The following is a 16,235-nucleotide window of genomic DNA, read 5'->3' as shown; positions in this document are numbered from 1 at the left end:
ATGTTAAATCATAAGTCAGAGGTCCTAAGAGCATCTCCAGCAGCTTAGCTATATGGTGTCCTAAGCTATTAATATAAGGAATATGACATAAAACACAACTCCAGCAGAGTCCTAGTCATTTCTTAAAAAGTTGGGATGTCCACTTCATTCCTCATTTTTAAGGATTGTGGAACCAATAAAATATTCACTTCTCTCTTTTTTCCCACTCTTTCCCTCTTTTATCTCTCCTATTTACAAGTTGAACATAATATTATAATAATAATAATAATAGAGAATAAAAATAAGGAATGTTGTTGGAGTTCCCATTCAACAAAATGTAGTAATCTTTTAAAAAATAAATATTTTATTAATATTTAGGGAATGAGCTAGAGATGCTCTAAATGATGATATTACATACCTTTGACATATATTATAAAAAAAATTCTAACTGATGTCCAATTTGACTCGAATTTAATCTTAAACTTTCATGGCCATCATTATTGTAAAATTCAGTCACATTAAAATTTTCGTGCATCATTTTTTCATACGTAAATCAAAGGCACATTATAATTAAAAGACTCAGTCACCCATAAACGGGCCTAGGCATGTGCCATCGGGACATCATTCACTTGCAGATACAAATAAGTAAAATGGAGAAGGCGCACAATTTATAAGCAGTGTTGCTGGGCAATTGCTAGAAGGCAAGAGCAGAGCTCCCGTGGCTTAGAAAACATGGTCATGTGATCAGAACCCTGGATCACCTTCACCTCATCCGGGGGATTCAGTTGAATCATCCACCTTTGTATTTCTTCAGGCAGTATGATATCCTGGTCAGCCACAACATAAACGCGACGAACTGAACCGTATTTCTCTTTACTGACCCTCAGGACTTCTGGTGCGCTTATATCAGTTTCTGAAGGATGTGGCCTCACCAACAAAGTTGCTAGAGTCAAATCCTGCAGGTTATAAATATGTGGTAGTTAAGGAGAGATATAAAATACAATTTTCCTTGCATATTATTGTTATTTTAACATCTGTGTGTCGAGAATTAAACATTTTCTGAAAAAAATTTAGAGAGACATGTGTATCTCGTGCCTCTTACTAAAACCGTCTTGCGATCTGGGATATGCATGCACATAAACATTAGAGTATACCTGGGTTGGAGAGAGTTGATACAGTTTGGAGGCCAACGCCTGGGGTGTAAAGATGTACGTGCCTTTATCCAAGATTTGATCAAATTTGAAAATTTCATCCCCGTATGCCTTGAACACTTGCTTAATCTATATTTTGCACACAAAAAGGTGAACACCACAACCACCAGTAGCAGTATTAACTCTACTACTTTTTTTACTAAATCCAAATTTTGTACTCAAAAGAGATGAATATTTACACATGTAATTGAGTTTTTCTGATGATGGTCAGATATGATACCTCATGAGATATAGCAAGATAAGTAAGGTCCGGACCAGGCATAAAAGCTGTTACGAAAACAGCAACAGAAATTTTTTCAGGGAAGGTTTCCATAGCTAGTGACAAGCCATATCCACCGAAGCTGTGACCCACCAGAACCACCTTCTCATCTGGTGCTAAGGTGGCCAGAAACTCCAGGAGGGGTTCGAAGTAGTCGTAATAGGAATGGACTTCTTGCAGCGGCTTCTGGTTGATGCCACAAGCTGCTGAGTCCAGTGCAGTGACTCTGTGTCCCTCTGATCTTAACTGTGTTGCCACCTTGTACCAGCACCATACACCATGACAACCTCCATGAACCAGCACAAAGTGAGGCTCTCTCTTTTCTGTCATCTTCTAATTGGTTTTATTTTGAAAGAATGGATTTTAATTGCCAACTCTGTTTACGTTTCTTGACTAATTTTCTGGCTTTTGTCCCTGTCTGATGTAAATGGTTAGGTACATTGAACCATACATATGTCAAAATTCTGAAGTACAATATCCCCCTGGCCAAACCATTTTTTTACCATTTCATTTTTTGTATGTTCGATTCAATTTTTTATATTTCAAAACTTATCAAAAACAGTCAACCGGTCTCACCATTTTCCTACTTTTGACGTGAGAACAATTTAGGATTGTACATAAAATATAAATTATATTTTATAGAGTTTGAATGCTACCGAGTTTTTTTTATACAATTTGAATGCTAAATTTGCGTTAGTCAATGACAATTTTGTATATTCATGGATGGTCATGATTGATGTGTTTATATTGGTTTGAAAGGGGTAATTAGTGCTATTTTGTCGGCTCTATTTGATATATGTTTTTGAGTTAAGTTTTTAATAATAATTTATTAACAGATATATTTTATTTATTTTTATATATTACGTATAAATTTTTTATATGTTGACTCATCTTCCTTGTATTTTTTGATCTTATTTACAGAATATTTGAAATAGATTTTCTGAAATGTTCTTGAACCGACAATTTAGGTATAAATAGTGATAGATAATTTAGGTATAAATAGTGATGAAAGAGATCCAAAGAGTAATTTTCTTGCCTAATTTTCTGGCTTTTGATGTAAATGGATACGTACATTGAACCATACAGATGTCATGAGTTCATTGAACCATACATATTTCGGATGGGAGTTATTGACTAATTATCCAAAGTATAATAATCGGGTTAATTATTAAGTAGTTCACTTACTGCTTCCAAATGTATCAAGTAAGTTATTTTGATTACAAAAATGACTTAAATGAGTCATTAATTTGAAAATTTTTATCAAAAAAATCATTTTATCGTTAGTATACATCCAAATTAAAGATTCCGAAATCTAGTATTTTAGATAATATTTTTAGATTTTTAAAAATTTATTTACTCTATATTTTTATCTACTTTTTCAACAATTATTACTCGATGCAACTCATAAAGTGATATGTCTCCCTTTTCTCATACATTCTTCTTTTTCCATAAATTTTTTTACAATTTTTATTCCGTTATCTCTTCGTTCCAACACAATCTTACATTACTGCAATTTATCAGCAGTGGTGCTGGGCAATTGACAGAAGGCAAGATGAGAGTTCAAAATCACATACAATCTATTAAAATTCATAGACGAAAAACAATCAATTAAAATCTCAATCGAATACAATCCGTTAACTGTATATAGATTAAAGGATATGTCTCCTTTTTCTTATACGTTCTTCTATTTTCATAAAAGAATTTATAATTTTTCATTCCATTACCCCTCGTTACCCCTCGATCTTCCGTTACACTTTACTGCAATTCATCAGCAGTGGTGCTGGGCAATTGTCAGAAGGCAAGATGAGAGCTCCTGTGGCTTAGAGACCATGGTCATGTGATCAGAACCCTGGATCACCTTCACATCATTTGGTGGGTTTAGTTGAATCATCCACCTCTGAACTTCTTCGGATAGTATCATATCTTGATCAGCCACAATGTACACGCGATGGACTGAACCATACTTCTCTTTACTGACAATCAGGCTTTCTGATGCATCTGATTTAACTTGTAAAGAATGTGGCCTCACTGACATAGTTGCTAGTGTCAAATCCTGTGCATTATAAAAAAATTCCAGCTAAAAGAGATTCAAATTATTTGTGCCTGCAAGATCAAGAATCTGCCATGTTTTCTCAGCGCACTATTGTCATTTTAACATCTGGAACTGGAAGTCGAGAATGATATAAACTATAATCCTTTCTTAACACAATGCTAAAAGATTATAATTACATAGAGGCATAGAGCTATAATATTAAAAGTTTGCTTCTTGGCAGTTTGTACATTAACATACCTGGGTTGGAGAGAGTTGATACAGTTTGGAGGCCAATGCCTCGGGTGTAAAGTTTACTACTCCCTCCGTTTCTTTTTGCTTTACTCCTTTGATAGGTCGGAACTGTTCATAACATTAGACAAATTATTAATTTGCGTCTAATCTGTAAGATTAAATATAATTGTGAATGATTTTGTTGGATTCGTATTCATGAGTACTTTAATACAGTAAGATTTTATATTTAATACTAATACGAAATTATAGATATTGACGATGCAAAATATGTGTTGGCAAACATGATAAAGCATACAGGAAAAATAATAAGAGACGGAGAAAATATATGTTTATCAAAGCTTTCATCAACTGTAAAATATTCTACGCTTGATGATTCGAACACTTTTTTAATCTGAAGTATTTGCACACAAAAAAAAAATGTTGACAACACAGCAAACACCATTCTGTTTCTGAGAATTTGTGCTAATTTTAAACATTTGGGTTACTCAATTCTGTTTTTTTTTAATAAAGATAAAGTCACCTCATTAGAGATAGTAACGTAAGAAAGGTCCGGACCAGGCATAAGAGCGGTTACGAAAACAGCAACAGAAATTTTTTCTGGAAAGGTTTCCATAGCGAGGGACAAGCCAACTCCACCAAAGCTGTGACCCACCAGAACCACCTTCTCATCTAGAGGTAAGGTGGTCATAAACTCGAGGAGGGGTTCGAAGTAGTCGTGGCAGGAATGGACTTCTTGCAGCGGCTTCTGGTTGATCCCACAAGCCGCGAAGTCCAGTGCAGTGACTCTGTGTCCCTCTGATCTCAGTTGTGTTGCCACCTTGTACCAGCACCATGCCCCATGACAAGATCCATGAACCAGTACAAAGTGCGCCTCTCTAATTTCAGTCATCTGGATCTTAATTGTTAACACTGCTGATAATTGGCTTCTATACAAGTTTCTTCTCTAAATGGATAAGTGTGTATAACCATACATTTATTGAGTGGTATCTATTGATTATACTCCCTCCGTTCCAAAATAAGTGTCCTTTTGATTTTTTTCACGTAATTTAAGATGCACAAAAAATATATTTCGACATGTTATTTTCCGAATTTTCTTTTTCTGAATAAAAGTTTAACATTTATAATATTATTCAGGAAAAAAAAATTTGAAAAATAATGTGTCGAACTATGTTTTTTTTAACTATCTTAAATAACGTGCAAAAAGTCAAAGCAGACACTTATTTTGGGATGAGGAGTGCTTTATGATTACAATCATTGTCGCTTACAATCATTATCACTGATTTGATGAGTTAGATGGTATGAAAAAGTCACATAGCTACTATCCCATACTTTTAGATGTGGATACTAGGGGTGTTCGCGGTGCGGGCGATGCGGTTTTTTCCTAAAATCGCAAATCAACCCACGCATGCGGTTTGGGGAAATTCGTAAACCGCAACCGCACCGCGTAATATAAAAACCACGTAAACCACACCACAAAACTGCGGTGCGGTTCATGCGGTTTGCGTGGTTTATACATTCAAAAAATTATACTTTTAAATGACAATATAAATATAATTTTAAAATATATGTATTGAAAAATAATTTATATAATACACACACAAATTTAGAGTTACGATACTCATTAAAAGATATATAAACTAAAATATGAGTATAATAATGATGAAGATGAAAAGATTTCAACACTTACAAGTCATTTTATAGAAAAAAAATATAATTATAATATTTAATTTGTCGAATTAAAACTAACATTAATTTATATTGTAAAATTATTAAAATTAAGTTGAGTAACTTGAACATATATACACACATATAGGAGATAATATCATAATAAATAATCTATCTATATTCTATATAATATAAATATTTGTAATTATATGTGATATATTTTTATACATTAGAAAATGACGGTGCGGTGCGGTTTGAACCGCACATGTATAATGTCAAACCGCACCGCGCGGTTTGTTAAAATTTCAGCCCGCAACCGTACCACGAAAAGAAAAACCGCGTTTTGCGGTGCGGTGCGGAGCAGTGCGGGCGGTTTATGCGGTGTGGGCAGTTTGATAAACACCCCTGGTGGATGCAGAGCGTACAGGAAGGCCTTGTCTCATAATTGCAAAGCTCAATTATTGTAGTACATTGTTACTGCGACTCATTCATACAAATCAAATTTACCTTAGGTTCTCTATAGATGACAGAAATAATGCCCGTTCTGAGAAGGAACGCAGAGTACTGCAATTCATCAGCAGTTTTGCTGGGCAATTGCTAGAAGGCAAGAGCAGAGCTCCTGTGGCTTTGAGAACATGGTCATGTGATCAGAACCCTGGATCACCTTCACCTCATTTGGTGGATTCATTTGAATCATCCACCTTTGTATTTCTTCCGGTAGCAACATATCTTGATCCGCCACAATATAAACACGATGAACTGAACCATACTTTTCTTTACTCACCATCAGTATTTCTGATGCATTTGTGTCGGCTTGTGAAGAATGTGGCCTCACCAACATAGTTGCTAGAGTCAGATCCTGTAAATTATAAAAGCTTTGCTAATTAAAAATATATAAAAGTTAACTGCCCCATGGTAAAACCTCTACCAGAACTGAAAACCTTCAAAAAACTTATCACGAAAAAATTATGTTGTCTACTTTTCTGAGTTTTGGCTAATTAATTATCGTCCACCTAATTGCAATTTCAGACTAACATACATAACAGGAAGATGTGATATAAACCAAGTCATGCAAACACTCAAACACAATACTGATTTTATGGAGATGCATTATATACTTACATACCTCAGTTGGTGAGAGCTGATACAGTTTGGAGGCCAACGCCTCTGGTTTTAAGATGTAGGAGATTACACGTCCATCCGAGCTTTGATCAATTGTGTACATATCATCCTTGAATGACCCCAGTACTTTGTTGTAGATCTATAGTTCACAAAAGGGTTGACATCACAACGACGTAAAAGTTACCAACCTTAATAGTTAGACATGCCTAACCGAAATTCTGAGAGAATGAAAATTGAAGACAGAGTGTATATATGAAGCCTAGCATTTATGATTAACAAGGCTCTAATTCGCTTTAGATATGTATCCGAATATTATGTATGATAGACTCATAAATTAGTAATTACCTTTGAGAGATGGTGAGATAAGTAAGGTCTGGACCAGGCATATTAGCAGCAACGAAAACAGCAACAGCAATCTTTTCAGGGTAAGCCTCCATGGCTATCGACACGCCATATCCACCATAGCTGTGGCCCACCAGAATCACCTTCTCATCTGGTGCTAAGGTGGCCATAAACTCCATCAGGGGTTCATAGTAGTCAGTATAGGACTGGACCTCTTGAACCTGCTTTGGGTTAATGCCACAAGCTGCCGAGTCAAGCGCTGTGACTCTGTGCCCCTCTGATCTCAGCCGTGTTGCCACCTTGTACCAGCACCACGCACCATGTAAACTTCCATGAACCAGCACAAAGTGCTCCCCTCTCTTCTCCGTCATCTGAATTTTTAATTACAACCCTGTTTAAATTTCTTGATTAATTTGCTGGATTTCAATTAGTCTCGAATGTAAAATGAATAAGTGGCTAGTGATTATACTTTCTTAATTACAATTACGAATTACTTCATCTGCTAGGAGTCGATCAATCTGAACCATCCATCATTCAGGTCAACAGCCGCCTCTGATAATGATATCCAGATACAATGTATATCACAAGTACTTTTAGGAGTTGTCCTACATCGGTTGTGAGAGAGGCAGAAAACTAGAATATAAGCAGCCAGAACAACTCCAATAGAACGAGGCTTTCTGGGAGGTGCCCAAAAACAAAGTCGTGCGGGCTAGGCCCAAAGTGGACAATATCATACTATCTTCTTGAAATTTTGGTATTACAAGTTACAACTCTTTCAAATTCAACTGAATCCATTCAATTTTGTCTTTGTGGAATTAATTGAAGCGCCAAATTTGAACCTTAAACATCCGCTTGCCTCTGCTAACATGTTAATTCTTAAGTTGGTAGTAGAGGAGTCTAACACAATCATCTCTCTTTTTATTACAGTAATAGATAAACAAGCCTTCAAAAGTACAGCTTATTGTGCATTGAAGCAACAGAACATGAACCAATAAAGAGAACTTCAGACGCAGTGATAGAGCTTGCCCAGAACCTTAATATCTAGGAGTAGCGCTGAGAGATCTCCTCAAGGCAATTGCAGAGCTCCTGTGGTTTGGAGAACATAATCATGTGATCTGAGCCTTTGATCACCTTCACGTCGTCTGGTTGATTCAATTCAATCATCCACCTTTGGGTCTCTTCGAGTAGTAAAAGATCTTGGTCAGCCACAACAAAAACTCGAGGAACCAAACCAAACCTTTCTCTGGTCACTCTGATTTCTTCAAAAGATTTCGCATCAGTGTGAGGATTTAGACAGTATGGCCTCACCAACATAGTTGCAAGAGTCAAATCCTGTATATGATTTTATAATTGAAGTTAAAAGGAAAAAACAAAGGAAAAAGAGAACGAGCAACTAGACATGATAGGATGGCCTGAGTGCAGTACTCGCCTCAGGCGGGCTAAGCTGATAAAGTTTAGATTCCAGCATTTTGGGACCAAATAACATAGAGGTTGGTCCTCTGTCCAATCCTTTATTAAATGATATCTGGCTGTCCATGAATGACTCTCGTTTCTTGTCCACCTGCATGTCAATAATTATCCGTGATGAACTTTTTTTTGCTAAATGACATGAACTTTAAGTATATCCACAAAAATTTGTCACGCGAGGTTTAAACATTGTTGTTATATTGTGAGAATAGTAAAGGCGACGGAGAGCCAACTTGAGATTTCCATCAAACCAGAATTCTAATACCTATGTTAAGAACCAGTTCATCTAAAACAAGATCATTTGGATCTTTTTCCTCGCATTTGAGGTTGTAATCTTTTTATTTCTACGATGAATAAAAACCTGGATCCCGTGAAAAAGGATAACAATGTGACACTCTTACTAAAGATGATAAACAGTGCAGTTCTGAGACAGAACAAACCTCATTAGTAATGGTGAGGAGATCGAGGTCTGGACTCAGCATATAAGCAGTTGCAAAAACAGCAACAGCAATCTTTTCAGGAAACCTCTCCATAGCAAGAGACAAGCCAACTCCTCCCATGCTGTGGCCGACCAAAACCACCTTCTCCTCCTGTGGAAGAGTAGCCATCAAGTCCATCAATGGTTCCAAGTAGACGGCAAAAGAGTGGACCTCTTGCACCTGCTTTAGGTTTACTCCCGAAGCTGCCAAGTCGAGTATGCTGACTCTGTGACCATCTGATCTCAGCAATGTTGCCACCTTGTACCAGCACCAAGCACCGTGGCCAGCTCCGTGAACCAACACAAAATGCTTCTTTGTCTCTCCGCTCATTTTGTGTTTCTTGATTCACGGTTGTTTCTCTGGTACATTAAATGGGAAATTATGCAACTGGATGGCCTGATGGTTGACTGGTGGTTAAGTAGGATCCAAATGATTAGGACGAAGCGTGAGAAAAATGTGTATTTTATATGTTGAAAGGACACCACTCAAAACTGAATAGAGACGTTCCGGTTCTATCGATTATTCATAAACTTCCAAATGCACTTCTGTTCCTCTTGGTAGGCACATTAAAAATACCATTTTTATATATATACAAAATAAATGTTTAGAAATAATTAATTTGACCCAGACGGGCTAACCTTGTTTGTTAATAATAAATTCTAAAATAATCTAAGTGCCTTGGTTGTTAATTTGCAGATCGTCGTAAAAACATCAGGTGAACAATAGTATATCATTTCAACTAAGCTTAAGACGAAATGAGGCCCCTTTCAAGGTTCTTGTGGCCTAATTCCACTAGTTATACTTATTCTCATCAAGTCTTTCAGTTAACTTCAAATCTAAAATGTTGCAGCCATGAAAAAATTCACGATGCAATAAAACTTTTACAGAGACATCAGCAGTACTTCTGAGTGATCTCCTCAAGGCAAGAGCAAAGCTCAGTGGGCTTGCACAGCATTATCATGTGATCTGAACCATTAATCACCTTCACCTCATCTGGTGGATTCAATTCAATCATCCACCTCTGGATCCCTTCGGGAAGTATAATATCTTGGTCAGCCACAACATAAACTCGACGTACTGAACCAAACCTTTCTTTTGTAACTTTAGTTTCTTCCAGTGAATTCGGGTCTGTATTTGTAGGATGTGGTCTCACCAGCATACTTGCAAGAGTCAGATCCTGTATAAGATTACAATATTTAGTAAAGCACGGTAACAAAAAAGGATCTGAGCAGAAATCAACAAGTGGCCTAAAGTATAACATTGTACTTGCCTCAGGTGGTGAGAGTTGATACACCTTGGACTCCAACATCTTGGGGCCAAAGAGGAATGATGTGGGTCTTTTATCCAACCCATCATCGAACATTACTTGGCTGTCCATGTTAGAATCAATGTTCTTCTCCACCTGTACATATATTTATCGACAAAATATATTAAGTCGTCCCATTTCAGAAATAGAAATAAAGAATGTATGTTATAAGACGTTTGAAAACCTGCATTTTATTTCAAATGAGAGAATTTGAGTTGTCATTTCAAATTCTCAACTCTATACTAATATTTGAATGTCATGGATTTCAAAAGAAATCCAAATTTATATTCCAGACAGGTTATTTGTTCAAATTCAGAACTTCAAATAAAATCTAGGTTTTCAAACGGATCATTATGGAGTTGTAATATGCACCTTTTCAGAAATGGTTAGGAGGTTAAGGTCTGGATTGAGCATGAAAGCAGTGGTAAAAACCGCGACAGAGACTTTTTCAGGAAACCTCTCCATGGCGACCGACAAGGCAACTCCCCCCATGCTGTGCCCGACCAAAACAACCTTCTCATCCGCCAATAGAGAAGCCATGAACTCCATCAGCGGTTCCAAGTAGACCGAGAAGGAGTTGACCTCTTGTACCTTCTTCGGGTTGGCTCCCGAAGCTGCTAAGTCAGGCACAGTCACTTTGTGGCCCGCTGATCTTAGCAATGTTGCTAACTTGTACCAGCACCAAGCACCATGACAAGCTCCATGAACCAGGACAAAATGCTTCTCCCCCTTTTGATCCATCCTGATCTTTACTCTATATTCTGTTTCTAGTGTTGCTCTGTATTTATATTACAATTGACGGAGATACTAATGCAGTTTTAAGTTTGTGACGTTCGACAATGTCTCTTCTCATACGATAATACGGTATGCAGTCCCTGTCGGAGACTTAAATTGGGATTTTATCATGCTTTTTTTTATTGTGAGAACTATTCCTATTTGTATTGCATGTTAAATGTTTAGCCTCCATACCGGCCTTATGGTGCACCTTCGCATAATATACTCATAGTCTGGGTTTCATGTTTCCAACTCATACGATAAAACTGAAATGACGCGAGTATCTGGTTATCGGTATCTTTAGTTATATATGCGACAATGTATCCATTTAACTCGAAATTTCTTGGATACGTACACATGCATGATGGTAAGTCTTAGTTTCACCACATAACTACCGGGTGGCATTTACTTTTTTCTCAAAGGTTGTTCTCTTTATTAATAAGCGAAACTCTTTATGGAATATTGAAAGTACCAAATTTAGACAAAAAACGGACTTGTAATGTTGGGATATTGGGTAAAGACAAGCGAGATTTTAGTATGCTTTAGATTGCAAGGAAGTATTGCCCCAACTTTAGTTATGAATTTAACAATCGTAAAATTGAATAAGCTTAACTATGAAGTGATAGATTAATCATTCGACGCATTTAAGAAAGTTCTTAAAATGGTTGTAAGATATTGCAGTGAAGAGTGGAGAGAACAGAGTCTCTTGGGGTAAATAATGAAAATAATACAGTACCTCCAGGAGAGAAATTAAAGAAGTAAATAGATATCTCAAACTCCATTGTGAGTTGAAATTGAACATAGATTCCATACTAGTATTTTTAATTAGACAATATAAGTGTCTGTGTCTGGGGTGCTAAAGCCTGAAGCTGCTTCACCTTCTTCACCTGTATTCTTCTTCTTCTTCTTCTTCCTAGTAGCCCTTTTAATAATCGTAAAAAATTTCCTCACAATGTAGCTGAGGGATTTAAAAACAAGAACCACAAAGGTAAGGGCAATCAGTCCAGCCCATGCTACTAGTCCAATTGCAAGTGCAAAAAATGTACTGCCAGGTTTATGAATATCTTCATCCGGGTTGATGGCAAGAACTGCACACACATACGCGGATGTCATCGCTGAGAGAGTTATCCACATGCCTAATCGTATAAGCCAAACAAGAAACCTTTGGTGGAGCCTTGCACCGCTCACATATAGAAAGATCACACTCAAAGCAGCCATAAAGGCGATGGTGTTAGATATCCAAAACACAGCACTATAGTCTTGCATAAATGCGGATACAAGAGAAGTTGCAGGTTTAAGCTTATATGTGTCATAAGAAGGGGCTAAGTTTGTGGTGGCATCCACTGCAGCGAGGCCCCCGGGTGGGCTAAGAGCTGCTTGGTAAGCCATTGCAGCTATCACAGATGCTGCTACCAGTAAATTCTTGTCTTTCTTCGGCTGTTTCTTTGGAAAGTTGCTAGAGCTTTTCGAATTCTTCTTCTTTACCCCCTTTTTATTTTTGTCAGGTGCTGCTGGTCCTTGTTCAACTACTATTTCTGAAGTTGCACCTTTGTTTAGTTTAGCTCTCAAACTGCCAGCTGAAATAAGAAGCTCCTTGATCTCCATGGTTTTCACATCTTGGGGCATCTGCTCTATTATGTCCAAAGCTGTGAGACCATTTTTATTCACCGCATTCAAGTCCAGTACATCACCTCTCGTCACCAGGTATTTTATCATCTGAAACAAGGATATGAATCTAATTATAAGATATACCAGTATCATAACAGATTTAACAGTTAAATAACATTTTTTAATATATGTCCAACACTTTCTAACCGTTGAAAGGGGCTCGTCCAGCGCTTTTTCACCGTTGGACGAGTAAATTTCTCGTCCAGCGGTTAAAAAGCGCTGAACATATCAAAAGTTTGTTAAAAATCCTTACGACCGGATATTCATCCAACGGTTCAGAAATAATATGTTAGATAAACCGATTGCCAGGACCAGCAACCTTAACTTAATATGAAAAATCTTTTTGATACAAAGAAACAAAAAAACGAGGAATAGAAAAGTGTTAACAAATTCACCATATAATTTATTACCTGCACCCGTTTCAACTCTGTTGCAGAGTGCAGAACAGTGTTGCCTTTCTCATCCTTGATGGTCGACAAGTCCGCGAAATTCGATCCTAATACAAGTACAAGAATGTTCAAACGATTGTACACAACACACAGCCGCAATACTTTTCCTCGATCAAAATCAGAGCTGGCTTTTAACAACTCAGCAGCAGACTCATGTTGACCATTCATCACAGCCAAATGCAGAGGAGTCCTTCCATCTTCGTCACAAATTCGACACATCTTCGGATTTATCTGTAACAACAGCTGAACGATATTTGCATATCCGTTTGCAGATGCCAAATGAAGAGGAGAACGGCCTTGTGAATCGAACCAGCTTGCGAAATCAGGCTTGTAAGAAAGGAGAGATTTAGCAAAATTAAAATGACCCAACATACATGCTAAATGCAGAGGTGTATGATTAGAGCAAGATAAAAGTGAAAGCCTAGCGAGAATAAGTTTATCTTCTCTCATTAGTGCTTCCAGCTTCTCTGCATCTCCTTCCACACATGCATCATACAACTTGTTCTCCATCAGCTTAAATTTCTACTTCTACGCTGAATATATAGGTATGTAGTGTAATAAGTATGCGTATGTTGTTGGTGTATATGTCATTCAAGATGACGATGTTATGAGAGGAGTATTGTGGAAGTGATCAGGTGAACTGGTTTCTATATTACATTAGTACTTCAAGGTTTGGGGGTTATTATCAAGTCAGTGCTGCGGCCTGCAGATGTATATATATTTTCTTGCAGAGACTTTTTTGACTAGTAAAATAAAATTAATTACATTTTGTAACCGTTAATTTTGGTTTCATCATCAACGGACGCGTACTTGGAAATGTGACAGCTGCAACTTCAGACTTAAAAAAAAAAATTGAGTTTCTAACTTTCTGTTAAAAATTTTCGTTAATATTAATATGAGGTATTAGTTCTCGTACTTGCTAATATTCCCTCCGTCCCATTTTATATGGGCTGGTTTGACTTTCACGTGTAGTTGAAAAGTGGGTAAAATAGTGGGACCGATCAATATTTAATAATAGATTTGAGATAGTGGAGGAAAGTAGAGGGTGTAATAGTGTAAAAAGAGATTATAAAATAGAAAGGTAGTGGGTGTAATAGTGAAAAGTGGTGTTCAAAAATAGTAGTAAATATTATAGCTTCATTATTTTGGGACGTCTCAAGAAGGAAATGAGATCACATAAAATGGACGGAGGGAGTATAATATTAAAAAAAATCTAATAATTGGATTTTATTGTTTAAAATATTGTTTTTATTTTAATACTAATACTCCCGATTATCATTACTTAAAAAAATTAAACATAAGAACTTCAATCTCATTAAAATTATGTGAAAAAAATTCTCGAATATTAATTTATTAAATTGTAAAAAATCTAATCTCATATTTCTTTTTTATAATATTATTTAAAAAATACAATAAAATCATACTTTATTTAATTAGTAAACTGTTTATTATAAAAAGGATTATATTTTTAAATATGAAATTGAATTATTTATATCTTGTTATATATTAATATTATTTTAAAATTATTATGATAATAGCACTTTTATCTTTAGATAAAATAATATTATCAGTTGTGTTATTTAAATTATAAGATGCTGATGAAATTTTTATCGTCATTCCGTTTAATTATATTAGAAAAATTGAAAAACCAATGAGTATATATTTCAAAATTAATTAAAAATGTGAGATACGTGAAAGTTAGTAGTTGAGTTTATATTTAAAAGTTTGATATATTTGAAAATTTGTTAAATGTAAAAAAAGTCCAGATTATATACTTAATATTTTTAAAAATATGTGTTGAAAAATAAACATAAAACAGAGGAGAGTCAAAAATATTTCATTTATCAAACGCAACCATTAGTAATGCTCTCACAGATTTGACAAGTGTCAGCCCTGTTAAGGCATTGACCCTGCGTTTACTTTGCCCTGTTCTTTGGCGTGTATTTTTCGCCAAACGACCGAGTCCTTTCTATTTTCTAAGATACAATAGAAGTATAAAACGGTTTGAAACACCAAAATATAGGAATACAATTTCAATAAACAGTTGGTATCTTATCGTTTGTTAAATAATCTTATAGCATGGGTTCGCAGGCTATACAGAAAAACAAGTTGCACGAGCCTAATATAAATTTGAGTAATTTAAATTTCTAAAACAATTATGCGAGATAAAATTTGTTCTTAAATTAAAATTTAAACATCATGACTTGACATGAAGGTTTCGTGGAATCGTTTTGCAAATAGCCAAATATACACAATACACATAACACATCAGTTGAGTCACATTGACAAGTCCGCCGACTGTCGTCACCTCAAATTGAAATGTCGACTTGTTTGACCCGTGTAGATCAACATTGGCGCCTAAATTTTAGGAATATAACTGTATATTGGGAATTATTGTTTTAAGTTTTGGGCGTTGTTTTTAAGTTTAAATATATTTTTTATCTAACTGTATATTCATTTTGAATGTATTTGGCGACTTATTTTTTGGAAGAAGATATTCTCGATCTTCCTAGATAAAATTAATTTCATTTTAGAAAAATGAACTTTAATTTGAAGGAGAAACTGCAATATAAAATGTTTAGATGGGTCTTCGTCTTCCTATTCAAATTTTTTCAAAATTGTAATGGAGGTACGAAGAGGGGAACTTTTGGACTTTTCTTTAAAATAGAAAATGAAAATATTATTATTTTTTTAATAGTAAACTAAAAATAATATCAAGCGCAGCTGAGTTGACATTCGCTCCTAATAAAAGGCATCGTGTGAAAGTGTTTTCGGTACTAGCTCTCGTTCAAAACTCAAATTTTAAGTGTATTTAATTAAGATTACGCAGAGTCTAGCTAATTTTTGACAAAGTATGGTTGACGTAAAGTATTTACTAAGACTTGAGTAAAATACTCTTATTAATTATTACGTGATTTCAAAAAAAAAATTAAATATAGTAAGTAATGACGTAAAATCCATTATTTGATTAAGTAAAAATTCATCACCATTTAGAATATTATTAAATGTTAATAGATTTAAATAACCCAAACAAATACCATCTTTTTAGGTCATGACTTAATTTCATCATTTTTTTAGAATGATTTTCAATCTTAATTGAATACATTCTGATACAATTTCTTAAAATTCTAAATTGAATATAACTCGATTCATAAAAAAAAAACTCGTAAAATCCAAATTACATACACTCCTAAATAAAATAATTGATCACGAGTCACTATCTTCTTTTT

The 16,235-nt window shown here is 35.4% G+C and overlaps 6 protein-coding genes across 6 annotated transcripts; all 6 read right to left on the bottom strand.

The window, feature by feature from the left end:
• Positions 1-476: 476 nt before the first annotated feature.
• LOC108195919 (methyl jasmonate esterase 1) lies at positions 477-1,869 on the bottom strand. Its single transcript, XM_017362935.2, has 3 exons — positions 1,411-1,869; positions 1,134-1,259; positions 477-935 (listed from the first exon to the last, which is right to left on the bottom strand). Exons 1-3 carry the CDS (start codon positions 1,777-1,779, stop codon positions 648-650), a joined length of 783 nt encoding a protein of 260 aa, XP_017218424.1. The 5' UTR covers positions 1,780-1,869; the 3' UTR covers positions 477-647.
• A 1,170-nt stretch (positions 1,870-3,039) lies between these two features.
• LOC108195920 (methyl jasmonate esterase 1) lies at positions 3,040-4,691 on the bottom strand. The gene is made up of 3 exons (XM_017362936.2): positions 4,254-4,691; positions 3,740-3,841; positions 3,040-3,502 (listed from the first exon to the last, which is right to left on the bottom strand). Exons 1-3 carry the CDS (start codon positions 4,620-4,622, stop codon positions 3,218-3,220), a joined length of 756 nt encoding a protein of 251 aa, XP_017218425.1. The 5' UTR covers positions 4,623-4,691; the 3' UTR covers positions 3,040-3,217.
• A 1,129-nt stretch (positions 4,692-5,820) lies between these two features.
• On the bottom strand, positions 5,821-7,389 carry LOC108195921 (methyl jasmonate esterase 1). Its single transcript, XM_017362937.2, has 3 exons — positions 6,866-7,389; positions 6,525-6,659; positions 5,821-6,257 (listed from the first exon to the last, which is right to left on the bottom strand). The coding sequence occupies exons 1-2, from the start codon at positions 7,231-7,233 to the stop codon at positions 6,587-6,589; spliced, it is 441 nt and encodes a 146-aa protein (XP_017218426.1). The 5' UTR covers positions 7,234-7,389; the 3' UTR covers positions 5,821-6,257; positions 6,525-6,586.
• Positions 7,390-7,760: 371 nt separating this feature from the next.
• Positions 7,761-9,228, bottom strand: LOC108195917 (methyl jasmonate esterase 1). Its single transcript, XM_017362934.2, has 3 exons — positions 8,770-9,228; positions 8,292-8,423; positions 7,761-8,194 (listed from the first exon to the last, which is right to left on the bottom strand). The coding sequence occupies exons 1-3, from the start codon at positions 9,136-9,138 to the stop codon at positions 7,904-7,906; spliced, it is 792 nt and encodes a 263-aa protein (XP_017218423.1). The 5' UTR covers positions 9,139-9,228; the 3' UTR covers positions 7,761-7,903.
• Positions 9,229-9,508: 280 nt separating this feature from the next.
• LOC108195916 (methyl jasmonate esterase 1) lies at positions 9,509-10,886 on the bottom strand. The gene is made up of 3 exons (XM_064082244.1): positions 10,487-10,886; positions 10,079-10,210; positions 9,509-9,985 (listed from the first exon to the last, which is right to left on the bottom strand). The coding sequence occupies exons 1-3, from the start codon at positions 10,853-10,855 to the stop codon at positions 9,701-9,703; spliced, it is 786 nt and encodes a 261-aa protein (XP_063938314.1). The 5' UTR covers positions 10,856-10,886; the 3' UTR covers positions 9,509-9,700.
• A 690-nt stretch (positions 10,887-11,576) lies between these two features.
• LOC108195915 (ankyrin repeat-containing protein BDA1-like) lies at positions 11,577-13,689 on the bottom strand. The gene is made up of 2 exons (XM_017362932.2): positions 12,967-13,689; positions 11,577-12,604 (listed from the first exon to the last, which is right to left on the bottom strand). Exons 1-2 carry the CDS (start codon positions 13,513-13,515, stop codon positions 11,714-11,716), a joined length of 1,440 nt encoding a protein of 479 aa, XP_017218421.1. The 5' UTR covers positions 13,516-13,689; the 3' UTR covers positions 11,577-11,713.
• Between the last annotated feature and the right edge of the window lie 2,546 nt (positions 13,690-16,235).

This window comes from Daucus carota, chromosome 7 (assembly GCF_001625215.2).
Source record: "Daucus carota subsp. sativus chromosome 7, DH1 v3.0, whole genome shotgun sequence".
NCBI lineage: Eukaryota > Viridiplantae > Streptophyta > Magnoliopsida > Apiales > Apiaceae > Daucus > Daucus carota.
This window is presented reverse-complemented; position numbering and strand designations above follow the sequence as displayed.

Bases quoted from the DNA above. Each gene is read 5' to 3' on its own strand.
- LOC108195920 (XM_017362936.2), bottom strand. From the start codon at position 4,622: ATGACTGAAATTAGAGAGGCGCACTTTGTACTGGTTCATGGATCTTGT. The intron at 3,842-4,253 runs GTGACTTTATCT...TGTTATGAACAG, and splicing joins ACGTTACTATCTCTAATGAG to TTCCGACCTATCAAAGGAGT. The intron at 3,503-3,739 runs GTATGTTAATGT...TATAATGCACAG, and splicing joins ATCAACTCTCTCCAACCCAG to GATTTGACACTAGCAACTAT.
- LOC108195915 (XM_017362932.2), bottom strand. From the start codon at position 13,515: ATGGAGAACAAGTTGTATGATGCATGTGTGGAAGGAGATGCAGAGAAG. The intron at 12,605-12,966 runs GTAATAAATTAT...TCCTTGTTTCAG, and splicing joins CAGAGTTGAAACGGGTGCAG to ATGATAAAATACCTGGTGAC.
- LOC108195916 (XM_064082244.1), bottom strand. From the start codon at position 10,855: ATGGATCAAAAGGGGGAGAAGCATTTTGTCCTGGTTCATGGAGCTTGT. The intron at 10,211-10,486 runs GTGCATATTACA...ATATATGTACAG, and splicing joins TCCTAACCATTTCTGAAAAG to GTGGAGAAGAACATTGATTC. The intron at 9,986-10,078 runs GCAAGTACAATG...AATCTTATACAG, and splicing joins ATCAACTCTCACCACCTGAG to GATCTGACTCTTGCAAGTAT.
- LOC108195917 (XM_017362934.2), bottom strand. From the start codon at position 9,138: ATGAGCGGAGAGACAAAGAAGCATTTTGTGTTGGTTCACGGAGCTGGC. The intron at 8,424-8,769 runs GTTTGTTCTGTC...ATTGACATGCAG, and splicing joins TCCTCACCATTACTAATGAG to GTGGACAAGAAACGAGAGTC. The intron at 8,195-8,291 runs GCGAGTACTGCA...AATCATATACAG, and splicing joins ATCAGCTTAGCCCGCCTGAG to GATTTGACTCTTGCAACTAT.
- LOC108195921 (XM_017362937.2), bottom strand. From the start codon at position 7,233: ATGACGGAGAAGAGAGGGGAGCACTTTGTGCTGGTTCATGGAAGTTTA. The intron at 6,660-6,865 runs GTAATTACTAAT...TGTGAACTATAG, and splicing joins TATCTCACCATCTCTCAAAG to ATCTACAACAAAGTACTGGG.
- LOC108195919 (XM_017362935.2), bottom strand. From the start codon at position 1,779: ATGACAGAAAAGAGAGAGCCTCACTTTGTGCTGGTTCATGGAGGTTGT. The intron at 1,260-1,410 runs GTATCATATCTG...TGCAAAATATAG, and splicing joins ATCTTGCTATATCTCATGAG to ATTAAGCAAGTGTTCAAGGC. The intron at 936-1,133 runs GTATACTCTAAT...TATAACCTGCAG, and splicing joins ATCAACTCTCTCCAACCCAG to GATTTGACTCTAGCAACTTT.